Source organism: Dendrobates tinctorius, unplaced genomic scaffold (genome assembly GCF_039654945.1).
Source record: "Dendrobates tinctorius isolate UK_male_01 unplaced genomic scaffold, ASM3965494v1 ptg000016l, whole genome shotgun sequence".
Lineage (NCBI taxonomy): Eukaryota > Metazoa > Chordata > Amphibia > Anura > Dendrobatidae > Dendrobates > Dendrobates tinctorius.
The window spans coordinates 65,726,625-65,739,842 of record NW_027361684.1 but is presented as its reverse complement, the minus strand read 5'-3'; the positions used below and the strand labels follow the sequence as shown (position 1 = coordinate 65,739,842).

Genomic DNA, 13,218 nt, shown 5'->3' with positions numbered 1-13,218 from the left:
TAGCCTCAGGAGTAACTTGCTGCGAAGCAGTATGTGTATTCTCTGGACTCCTGCTGTGTAGCCGCAGGAATCCAACGCCTAACACATGGAACACTTGTTGTTAAATTGACTACGGTGGAAATGTAAGTATATGTTGGTTTATTATTTATTTTTGTTGCAGGAGATCGAGGGCATCGGGGATTAGGTGATTGGTGAGTATGAATGTGTTTTTTGTTTTACAATTGAACAGTCGCTGGATGATGGGACTACTATCTCATCATTGGCTCATGCTGTGTTATATGTAACAGCAGACATAGCTGGATGGGAGTAGTAGTCCCATCAGATGATGCCTGGCTACACACAGACATCCACAGACAGACGCCCGCAGACAGACATACACACAGACACATTCAGACAGACATCCGCAGACAGAAAAGACAGACATGCACATATTCTCCGCTCACACAGTCTCTGCCAACACACTCTTCCTTCTTCCTCTCTTCAGCATTTTTGTCACGCAGACCTTTTTACACCTGCGGTTTCGCTGCGGATTTCACTGACTCAGTGTAAGTCAATGCGTGCAGAAACGCTGCAGATCCGCAAAAGAATTGACATGCTGCAGAAAATAAAATGCTGAGAATCAGTGCGGAATTTTCTGTAGCATGTGCACACCAATTCTGAATTCCCATTGTTTAACATTGCTTGATCAACCCTTTGCGGATTTGGTGTAAATCCACGTGTAAAAAATGCTGCGGATCCACAACAAAATCCACAACGTGTGCACATAGCCTTAGGCTACTTTCACACATCCGGTGTGTGGGGTCCGGCGGCGTGCGGCGAAAAGTCAGGCCGCCGGATCCGGCCTGCAGCCGTGACACCGGATGTGTGTGCGGCGTCTGATACGGCTCGGACGTGATTTAAAGGAGCCGCAGCAGGAGATGGACAGAGACAGCCGCTGAGAGAGACAGCTGCTGAAAGGGAGGTGAGGGGAGGGTAGGAGAGGAGAGGGGAGGGTAGGAGAGGGGAGGGGAGAGGAGAGGGGGTTGGAGAGAGAGAGAGACATGTGGGGTTAACACTCAGTGTCCGGGCGAGAGAATCTCTCTCTCTTGCCAGGCACTTGTGGGGTTAACCCCACAGAGAGATCTCTCTCTCTCACCCAGACACTGTGAGTGTTAACCCCACAAGTGCCCGGCGAGAGAGATCTCTCACAAGTGTCTGGGTGACAGAGAGAGATCTCTCTCTCTCTCACCGGGCACTTGTGGGGTTAACATTCACAGAGTCCGGGCATGCGCTGTGGAAAAAGCCGGTCCGGCGCTGAGAAAAAACGTTGCAGAGAACGTTTTTTCCAGATGCCGGACCGGCTGTTTTTGCCGGATCTGGCAAAAACCGGATACGCCGCATAGGCATCAGGCGCAATGCGGCGATAATGAAACTCTATGGGGAAAAAACCGGATCCGGTGGCAACAGGTGCCGGATCCGGTTTTTACACTTTTCGCCGCATCGCGCCTGATGCACAAAAACTGATGTGTGAAAGTAGCCTTAGTGTCTTTTTAGAGAGACGCGAAGTGAATGAAAAACATTCAATTTTTTTCTTTACAGAGCCTTTGTCACAAGCTGGGCTTGACAGAAGTAAAAAGATGGTGCTATTGGGGACTTAAGTAGCCATTGGCTGCCACAGTAACACATTGGAACCCTGAATGCATCACAAGGGGTCGAATGGGCAACAATACTGATCCCTCACTACCTCCCAGTATCTAACCACTTAAATGTTACAGTCAGTGCCTGACAGCAGCATATAGTGGTTAAACCTTGATCTGTCTCAACTGTTAGAGACAGGTACATAGTTTGGATTCAGCTCATGGAGAGCTCTACATCCTGCACCTGATATGTAATGTACTTATAAGTCACATGTCAGGAAGGGGTTAATCAGTCATAGATTATTTCAGTAATAGCACAAAGTTTAGAAAGGAGATGTCTGCTCTATTCACATTCTGCAATTTTTTTTAATTTTAAAATATAATTTCCATTTCATGTATTTTTGACATATCTACATGTGCGCTTCAATTTTCATAACTCTCCTAGAAATTTTTAGATCAGAGGTGTGGCTCTGCTTATAACCAGGCTAAGTGTTCTTGTGGCGCCCCTGAGGCTCAGTCGCCACAGAGGTACTGCACCTCCTCCTGAGGTGTGGTGCCCCACCATCCAGGTAAGGTGGAAGCTCCTGACCACGCTCCAACGCCTGCACCCCACACCACAAAGTAGTGTAGCAAAGCACCTTCGGTGGCTCCCTGCTTGGAGTATAGCAAAGCACCCATTGGTGGCTCCCTGCTTGGAACACGAAACGTGCTGGGAGGTGAGTGGAATTAGTTTACATTACAAGGAGTGGGAAGAGTTTAAGTGGAGTAGTCAGTAGTTGGTGAGAGAGAGGAGAAGATCCCTAGAGAGAGGGATAGATGGATGGAAGTGCTGCAGCAGATCCCAGTGATCTGGGTCTGCTGGCATGGGAAAGAGAGAACGAGAGAGCAACATAGACTGAAAGCTTGACTCTCCATTGAAGGAAAGGATTAGTACGGAACGTGAGGAGTAAAAGAGAACAGAGGACGTGGGTGAGAAGAGAACCCTTACTAGAAGTTCTAAGCGCAAGGCCGGGGCCCGGTCCCCGAGGTTGTACGGATACTAATGGTCTTGCAGCAGACACCGGAGGAATAGAAGTAGTGACCACTTTATTCCCACACAAGACATGGGGGCACAACAGCAACTGGATAGTGAGCCGGGACTTAGTAGCAAGGAGTCCCCGAAGCAGGCTACAGCTGTCTGCCATACAAGTAGAGTTCATAGGAACATCAGCCAGGAGGAACTCCAGTGTAACTCAGTACTAGGAGTATTTCATCTAAAGGCGCTATAAGAGGAGACGTTCAGAAAGGCACAAGTTGGCGGAGTGTTGGAAAGGAGTATTCTATCTGGCCTGGGTGGTTGACTGAGTCCCAGACCCGGAGGACACGGCACAGAAGCAGGCACCTGTTTGTGCAACAGACTGTGAGTAAAGCTTTGGAATTACATGCCCTGGTGTCCTCCACTTATTCCAGCGTCAACCTGCCCAGCACCGCTACATCCCCTGTGCCTGACACTACACCACCTAAGTGTCACCATATCTACTCTGCCCTGGGACAACAGCCCTGTCTGTGGATGGCTATACCATCACTGCTGCACCACACCATCTGTCCCAGAGGATCTGTCTGCAGCGTCGGCCTAACATCTACATTGCCGAACACCACAGGTGGCGTCACGACTTATTCATTCACACTGAACATTTACCATGGGCGCCCAGGACCACGGGCCGGGTCACAGCTACCGTGACAACTCCCATTGAGATCCGCCATGCCCGGTACCGAGTACCCCATAGCCCTGGGTGTGAGGGCATCCCATTCTCCTTAGTCAGTCTGCTGAATGTTGAGCAACGTGTTGAAGTTGGTGAGTGACAAGCCAAAATGTGAGCTGTAGGTGGGAGAGAGACAAGCCCGAGATGCCCTCTGAAGAGAGACTGCACAGGTCAGATAGGAAACCTAAGCAGTCTATGTGTTGAAGCAGCAGAGTAACTGGTGGAAGCTCCATCTTGTTTACAGTGAACTGTGCATGGAGTTGATCATTTCTGTTTGGTGCTGGAAGCTGCTGAAGCTCGGCCTAAAGGGGACACCAAAACTGGTTGGAACATACCTGTTCTGTGTACAAAGTTTGATCCAGGAGAAAGAACTAATCTATTCAGCTGAGCCAGCACTGACACATATCTGCCTTGTACATGAACTGTGAATGCTGCCTAAGGCTATGTGCACATGCCGCAGATTCACCTGCGTTTTTTTCCACGCGGAACCGCAGGTAAAGTGACCTGCGGTTTGGTCTGCGGTTTTGCCCTGCGGTTTCATACCTCTACTATGTTAAAGGTGTGAAACCGCTGCAGAAACCGCCCAAACAATTGACATACTGTGGTTTGTAAACCGCAGCAAAACCGCGCGGAAAAAAACGCACCGTCAGCACAGCGTTTTTGAAAACCCATAGGGTTTCATTGTACTGTACTTGGTCTGCGGAACTGCTGCGTTTCCGCAGGGCCAAAACCGCTGCGGAAACGCAGCAGAATCCGCACCGTGTGCACATAGCCTAATGCCTACATAAGACAAAGGTCATTTTAATTAAACCTCAAACTACAGATTCCATGCCAAAAGTCAGTGACAAAGTATAATGTCCTCCATTAAAAGCCATGTTATGCTGTATATCTGTACACTTGAATGTACCGCTAGTAAGTCATTTCACATATCTGAAATATTCTTCCTTTTTATAACCAATGAAGTTTTATTTACTGCACCTTCAAGGAAATATATCTGTTGATCCTTATCTGTTATAAAATGTTTCTTAGCTGTTTCCACAACTTTGGGCAGGTCCATTATGGTGACTGTTGACTCATTGTATCTAGATACAAATTGTTTTGCAAGAGCTCCTGAACATCCTAAAAGAGAAAAATAGTTTTCCATGTAAAGTGCTGACACATATATATGTATATATATATATACTGCTACAAAGTAAGAATAATTTCAAATAGAATTGATAATAGTTTACTAATTACCAAAGTGCAAAGTAAAACAATAGCGAAATCTAAATGACATATTTGGTGTGACGGCCCTTTGTCTTCATAACAGCATACATTTTTCTTGGTATGCTTGCACAAAGTCAGGGATTTTGAAGCATAAGGGTATGTGCACACGGTGCATATTCAGCTTTAGAATTTTCTGCGCAGATTTCACTAAATCTGCTGGTCAAATGACCTGCGTATTTAGTGCTTTTTTTGTGCGGTTTTACTGCAGTGTGGATTTCTAGAATGGAGCAGGTGGAAAACTGCACCAAAGCGCACAAAAGAAGTGACATGCTGCTTTTTTTCATTCTGCACCAAATCTGCGCAGAAAAAAAAGCAGCATGTGCACCGCGAATTTTGTTTCACATAGGCTACAATGGTGCTGTACATCACATGCAGTTCTGCTGCGCATACGCAGGGCCAAATCTGCTGCGTATATGCAGCAGAAACGCACTGTGTGCACATAGCCTTATAGTCAAATGTGATAATGATCATCATCTTCATATGTAGTTTGAATGCAGTCATTAACTGAAACATACACAGCTGTGTCTGTGTCCACAACCTCACCTCTGCCACAGAGGTGAGGTTGTGGAAGTCTGTTTCATGTCTCATAGGTTCTTTGTATATTGCAGCTTTGCACTTTGTGTGCTTATTTAATCATTGTTTTGCACTTTACCATATTGCATTATTTTTTATTTCTTTTTTCCACTTATTCACTCTTATCACTGTTTACCAGAGGTTTTATTTTATATGGACTTTTATAACCTTTGTGGGTTATTATATATGTCTATTTAGCACTATATCTTTTATATTGTATCTTTATTGATCCTGTATATGCACACATTGCTTTTTAACTTTTGAACTTTTAATATTGTCTTACCATTATGCCTATATGTTCATCTAAATAAACATTGTTATTACACAAATTTCCTGTCTGGAATTCTCTATCTATTCTTTGCTCTTGGTATTGGGTTTTGCTCATGTTAAATATATGTACGCATGACGCATGTGTGGCGCCCCCAGGAGTATGGTCACCACAGTGGCATTACCTTCCTCCTAGGAGTGTGATGTCATGCTTGGAAGCAATAAAGGGTCTCTGTCAGGTAAATTCAACACACAGCACGGTTCCCACTCCAGGCCAGCAGAGGGAGCTCTGAACCAAAGCAGGGGGAGGAGCTGCTCTCTGGGGGCCAGGAAGGGGAAGTTAGTTAGTTCCTGTGAGGAGGGTGAAGTGCTGGAGGATTGAGCAGAGTTCAGGCTCACTTCCAACGCAGCGCATGGTCTGGAGTCTGGGCTCCGAGGTTGTATGGATACTAATGTTCCTGCAGCAGAAACCGGAGGAATAGGAAGCTGTAAATGCTCTGTTCCCACATAAGACTCGGAGGCACAACAGCAACGTGTGAGCCAGAAGAAGGAGGCTGCAGCTGTCTGCCATACGAGGGGATTCTAAAAGAGAGCAAGCAAGGGGAACTTCAGTGTATCTCAGAACTGCATGTACCTCAGATAAGCACTAGAATGGAGACTACACAACCCATCTCCATAGAGAGATTCCTAAGTTGCTTCCAGGCTGGCCAACTCCTGTTCCATCTGTAATCTGGATCCTGGACTGCACTTGCAAAGTAAAGGTAACAGAAACTGCACCCTGTTGTGTCAATGCCTTCTTCCTGCAACCCCTTCAGCTCTGCTACATCTCTGTGCCTAACACTGCGCACACTTCCTCAACACCTATTACTACTGCCCTGGGACTACAGCTCAACCTGTGGGGAGCTATTACAACTTGCTGCCTTATACTATCTGCCCCAGAGGATCTGCCTGCAGCGTCGGCTTAACCCCTTCATTGCTGAGCACCACAGGTCGCGTCACGTATCATCCACTTATAAACTTTAATCAGCCATGTTTCACCCCTTTTACATGGACGCCAAGGGCCACGGACTGGGTCACCGCTACTGTGACACTTCCCTCTGAGATACCGGCCCGGTACCGAGTACCCCACTGCCCTGGTGGGCAATCCACATGCGGATCTATGCGGATCAAACACTACGGACACAGACGCAAATGTGAAACCAGCCTAAGAGATGGGCAGGATGGCTACTCACCATATCGAACCTCACGGGTGCGGTTCCCACAGGTTAAACGTCCCGGCCACTGAATTTTCATTCTGTCTGGGTGTCTGGAGGCAAGAGAGCTCCAGAGAAGTGTTTATGTGAGATTGTGCTGAACTGTGTGGTACCCCGAGCGCACGGATCCCCACAGGCAGAGGCTTATTGGCAACAACGGGCAGAGCCTTCCATCTGCAAGACTGACATGTATATGTTTATAAAGTAGTTTAAGTTTATGCTGGAATAATGGTGTGATGTGTGAATTGTATATATACTTTACTTGTGTACTCTGTAAATGTGTGATATGTGAACTGTGTATATACTGTACTTGTGTGATATGTGAACTGTGTATATATACTGTACTTGTGTGCTCTGTAATTGTGTGATTTGTGTGCTGTGCTTGTGTCAGATATCCACTGTGGTTGTTTGTGTGTTGTCCTTGTATGATGTAGTCACTGTGCTTATGGGACATTTCTGCTGTGCTTGGTGATGTGTACACTGTTTTTGACGTGGGCATGCTTTGTTTGTGTGATGTCTACTCTGTCTTTGTGTGATGTGTACGCTGTGCATGGTGATGTGTATGCTATCTTTATGTGATGTGTACACTGTGTGTGTGTGTGATGTGTGCGTGTGCACACTATCTGTGTGTGATGTGTACACTGTGAGTGATGTGTGTGTGCTCTTTGTGTGATGTGTATGCTGTGCTTGGTGATGTGTACGCTGTCTTTGTGTGATGTGTGCATGCAGGGCCACCATCAGGGCATTACTGCACTTACTGGCGTATGGGGCTCTGCGAGCCCGGAGTAGGATGCCTCTCTTCTGCTTACTAGGCCCCAGCAGCAGGATCCGTCCACTTCAGTAACTGATCGTGCATCCTCAGACGTTCAGTTAAAATCTGTTGACGTGCAGGAGATTCCTCCTGCATAGCAACAATTAACAGCAACCAGCCAATCACAGGCCAACAGCTGACATCAGTGCACTATACTGCTATGGGGGTGCATTATACCCCTATAGGGATGCATTATACTAGTATGGGGGTGCATTATACTGCTATGGGGGTGTATTATACTACTATGGGACTGCAATATACTACTGTGGAACTGTATTATACTACTATAGGGGTGCCCTATACTGCTATGGTGGTGCATTATACTATATATGAATATGGCGTACATTATATTACTATTGAGGTGCATTATACTACTATGAGGGTGCATTATACTGCTATATATGACTATGGGGTCCTGTTATGATTGGGTCACCGAGGAGGAAAGCAAAACCAAGCTAAGCCACAGAAAACCAGAGAGGTTGGTAACTAAGTGGATTTCAGACCCCTGATTCTATCCACACAACTAGCAGTAGCCTTGGAGTGTACCGATGATGATCCTAGACGCCTCGACACAGCTGGAGAACTAAATAAGCCTAAAGCAAGAAAGGGGAAATCTAAACTGCCCCAGAGCAGACCCCAAAGGAATAGATAGCCCCCAAACACATATATTGTTGATGAGACAAGATGAAAACACAAACGCAGGTAGGAAAATAGACTGAGCAAACGATGGGGCCCACACTGACTAGACAGGACAGGAAAAGAAAGACTCTGTCTGCAATCACGCAAAAAAACCTGCAAAAAAAAAGTCCAACACGTCTGATGCAAAAATACTGAAGTCGCACGACTTCGCCAACTATATCAGCACTCTGGTATATTCTGAAAACAGAGCAGAAAGAGGCCAATCTAATAAGGGACAAAAACAAACTGGCACAAGCAGTAACGGCTGTCTTAAATCCAGTCAGAAATTCCTGATCTTCAGTCATCCTCCTCATTATCAGGTGGCAGGCCTCTGTTAAATAGATCAGCTCTATTACCTCCAGTAACCACCAGAGGGAGTCCGGAAAGAGAACTCATGACCCCTCTGTCAATACAACCAGCTCCACTACCTTCAGTAATAACCAGAGGGAGGCCAGAAAGCGAATTCACAACAGGGTCAATTATACTATTATATATGACTATAGGGGTGTGTTATACTTTATATATGACTATGGGGTCCATTATACTATTATATATGATCATAGCGGTGTGTTATACTTTATATAAGACTATGGGGTTCATTATACTTCTATGTGGATGCATTATACTACTACTATATATGACTATGAGATGCATTATAATATTATGGATGACTATTGGGCAATATTGAGAGACATGAGGCAGAATAGGAGGACACGTTGGGTCCAGAATGGGAAGACATGTGGGTTTCAGAATGTGGGATATTATTATTGTAGGGGCTAATTAAAGGATATTATTTTTGAGAATACTGTTTTCACTGTAGGGGAGGAGAGGTTCTGTTACTCTGCAGGGCGACATGGTTCATTTTTTTTCTTCTTCTGGCATAGTGTAGAGGTTGGGTAAAAATTGGGGAATGTGCTCTAAATAACTGTTATTTTCTGCAGAGACATGTCCTCACTGGAAGAAGTGATGGCGGTGTGCACTGGATGAAGATGAAAAGCGGAGATGAAGGACTTCAACTAGAAATGTCACCGGTGAGTTAGTGCGTTACCTGTACACTGACACTATACACGGTATACTATATACAGAGATCCTGTGTATAATGTCATCGCCCGGTGATCACTGTATTATCTGTGCAGTGACACTATATACAGAACTCCTGTGTATAATGTCACTGGTGATTACTGTATTACCTGTACACTATACACTTTATACAGAGCTCCTGTGTATAATGTCACTGGTGATTGCTGTATTATTTCTACACTACATACAGAGCTCCTGTGTATTTTTTCACTGGTGATCACTGTAATAAGTGTACACCGACACTATACATCGTGTACTATATGCAAAGCATCTATGTGCAATGGTACTGTAAAATTAATATTGTTTTTTTATTAATGATCAGTATTGTAGTATTCGGTCACAATGTGGTTGAAATATATGGTCCGGCCATAGTGTGGTGGTAATTGTTCCTTGCATGTGGTATTATTTGGTAACTATGTCGGTAATATGTGATCCAACCATGGCATGGCAGTTTTTGTGCCTTGTATGTGGTATTATTCTGTCACTATGTGGTGGTAATATGTGGTCTGGTCATGGTGTGGCAGTATTTGCCCCTTGTATGTGATATTATTGTTCATTTTAAAAAATGTATGTGATGCATTCCCTTAACTTCTAAATCCCCGGAGGTATTTTCATTTTCGCGTTTTCGTTTTTTTGCTTCCCTTATTCCAAAGCCATAACTTTTTTACTTTTACATCAATATGGCCATATGAGGGCTTGTTTTTTGTGGAATGAGCAGCACTTTTGAACCACACCATTGGTTTTAACATATCATGTACTGGACAACGGGAAAAAAATTCCAAGTGCGGTGAAATTGCAAAAAAAGTGCAATCCCACAGTTGATTTTTTTATCTTGTTCACTAAATGCTATAACTGACCTGTGTGGTGTAGTGACCACTGTGTCCACTAGGGGGCGCTGTGTGGGTGACCCAGGACAGGTGTATAAGTATTTTCAGTGTCCTGATAGGTGTAGGATGCTGAATGATCGTAATGTATCTCAAGGTGGGTGGCCTTGAGATGAAGGCTTGCTTATGTGCTGATCAGCAGAGCTGATCTTTCGTTCCAATGTGTCAGGGAGAAGTCTTCAGGTAGCTGGAGAGACGGGTGGAACCAGCTACCTACAAATCCACCCAGGGGTGTGTGTTTAAAAACGCCCATAGTAAAGTGTATGTGTGTGAATGATTGAAGGACCTGTGATGAGGTCATAGCCATGTGACCCGGTGGGCGTGGCTGCAGACCATATAAGGTGGCCAGGTTAGGTCACATGGGTGATTGCTGGGACCCGGTTGGTCCGTATGAAAGGTCTCGTCTGGGCTGACGTGAGACCGACTGAAGGAAGATGGGTCTACCTTCCTGTACACATGAGACATGTGTGTGAGAGTTCCCTGGAGGGAATGAATGTCTGCACCGAGAAGCAGCCATGAGGTAAACCCAGACAGGGGATATAACTGTGAAGGCTAGAGAGCCTGTGTACTGGACATTGCACAACCTGTGTGACCAAAGGCTAAGCAGAGTGAAGCTCTGTCATGGACGCTATGCTGTTTATATGAACTTTATGTTGCTGTTCCTGGTTTATGATGCCTAATAAACCGCATGGACTGTTGGAGTTATGTTAAGAAACCTGTACCGGATGTGATTTATTGGCTGCCAAGCGAGTGTCCCCTACCCGAATGTCAGCGCTACCTTACACCTGCCATTATGATTCTCCAGGTCATTACGAGTTCATAGACACAAAACATGTCTAGGTTCTTTTTTATCTAAGTCGTGAAAAACAATTAAAAAAAAATTACTGCCAATTTCTGATACCCATAACATCTCCGTTTTTGTGATCTCGGGTTGGGTGAGGGCTTAAATTTTTTGTGCGCTGAGCTGATGTTTTTAATTATACCATTTTGGCATAGATACGATCTTTTGATCACCCGCTATTGCATTTTAATGCAATATTTTTGAGACCAAAAATATTGGCGTTTTGACTTTTTTTCTCTTTACGCCGTTTAGCGATCAGGTTAATTCTTTTTTATATTGATAGATCGGGTGATTCTGAATGTGGCGATACCAATTATGTGTATGTTTGTTTTTTTATTGTTTGATTTTGAATGGGGCAAAAGGGGGGTGATTTGAACTTTTATATTTTTTTAATTTTTTAAAACTTTTTTTAACTCTTGGCATGCTTTAATAGTTTCCATGGGAGACTAGAAGCTGCCCTTAATCCAATCGTCTCTGCTACATATAGGCGGTCATCAGATTGCCTGTATGTAGCAGAATTGCTCATTTGCTATGAGTGCTGACAACAATAGAGGTCTGCTGGAGACCTCTGGTTGTCATGCCAACCTATCGGCGATCCACGGTCATGTGACGTGGGTGCCAATGGGTGGGATTTCCAGCATGCTTTCCAGAAGCATGTGTTAAATGCCACTGTCAGAGTTTGACAGCAGCATTTAACTAGTGAACAGCCGCAGGTGTTCAAAACAGCTGACATGTGCCAGTAAAGATGTGGTTTCAGCGCCGGAGCCCACATCAAAGGGACGGAGTCCGACAGTGGCGTGCTATTACGTCCGATGTCGGAAAGGGGTTAAAGAAAAATAAATAAAAATATACCTAAAAAGAGTATTGGATATTTTAGCAAATTTTTAATAGGTTAGAGTAGAGTAGGGCCCTGCCAAAAGAGTCTACCTAGTCGTGGTGGCGGCTTGAAAAAAATCTTTTAGCCAAAACACGAGCTGCTGGCTATATATGTGAACTCATGTTACATGTGAAACATTAATGTGTGATTGGTGAGGACGTGGTGCAGATGTGGAGTTTTTCTATGAGCGGGTGGTGGGACTGTGGAAGGTTTGAGGGTTGGAGGTGGAGCCTGAGTGGAGTCTCAAGAGGGCCCAGAAATTTTGCCAGTATGGGGCCCTGAAATTCCTAGTGGAATCCCTGTGTGCATGCACTGTTTGTGTGTTGTGCACGCTGTCTTTGTGTGGTGCATGCATGCGCTGTTTACGCTATGCTTGATGTGATAAAACTCAAACGATATTTATTGTACTGACTGACTGTCACATAGTAAAACACTGTATACGTGTAGCATTGTGGGGTTCAAGCTTTATGCTGTGGGGAGAAGAATAGGCAAGGGTACATACTATTGTACTGGCTGCAGGATGACTGTGGCTTTGAAACACTGAGTGGCTAAAGGTAACAGTGTGTTAGAATGCACTGTAATGTTAGTGAATGTAGTTGCCTGACCCTGAAACAAAATGAATAAACCCAATTTATTTGGATTCATTTAGTGAGATTTTGCCACCGAAATAATGTGATCTTGTGCAAATTGTGTCACAGACAAATTCTCAGCCAGTGTTAGTAACTTGATGTAATCTAAAAAAAAATCTATATAGTTCTGGCAAAAATTAAGAGACCACAACATCAAAACCCTGTCATGGGCGGCCCATTCTCCTGACCTGAACCCCATTGAAAAACTCTGGAATGTAATCAAGAGGATGATGGATAGGCACAAGCCATCACACAAAGAAGAACTGCTTAAATCTTTGCGCCAGAAGCAGTGTGAAAGACTGGTGGCAAGCATGACAAGACACATGAAAGCTGTTTTTAAAAATCATGGTTATTCCACAAAATATTGATTTATGAACCCTTACTGAGTTAAAACATTAGTATTGTTGTTTCTAAATGATTATGAACTTGTTTTGTTTTCATTATTTGAGGTCTGAAAGCACTGTTGTATTTTTTTAATTTTGACCATTTTTCTTTGTCAGAAAAAAATACAAAATTTATTGCTTGGAAATTTGGAGACTTGTCAGAAATTTATAGACTAAAAGAACAATTTATATTTTACTCAAAAATATACCTATAAAGAGAAAAATCAGACATACTGAAAATTTTGCAGTGGTCTCTTCATTTTTACCAGAGCTGTATACAGTGTGTCCGTAAAGTCATGGTGCACTTTTATAATTTAC

General features: G+C 44.2%; 1 protein-coding gene across 2 annotated transcripts in view; it reads right to left on the bottom strand.

The window, feature by feature from the left end:
* The window catches only part of LOC141080600 (acetylserotonin O-methyltransferase-like), a 109,091-nt gene that overhangs the window by 45,687 nt on the left and 50,186 nt on the right, over positions 1-13,218 (bottom strand). For both annotated transcript variants that reach the window (XM_073565936.1, XM_073565935.1), the window contains exon 6: positions 4,337-4,477. In XM_073565936.1, coding sequence (XP_073422037.1) covers positions 4,337-4,477 — 141 coding nt within the window. The remainder of the gene's footprint in view (positions 1-4,336; positions 4,478-13,218) is intronic.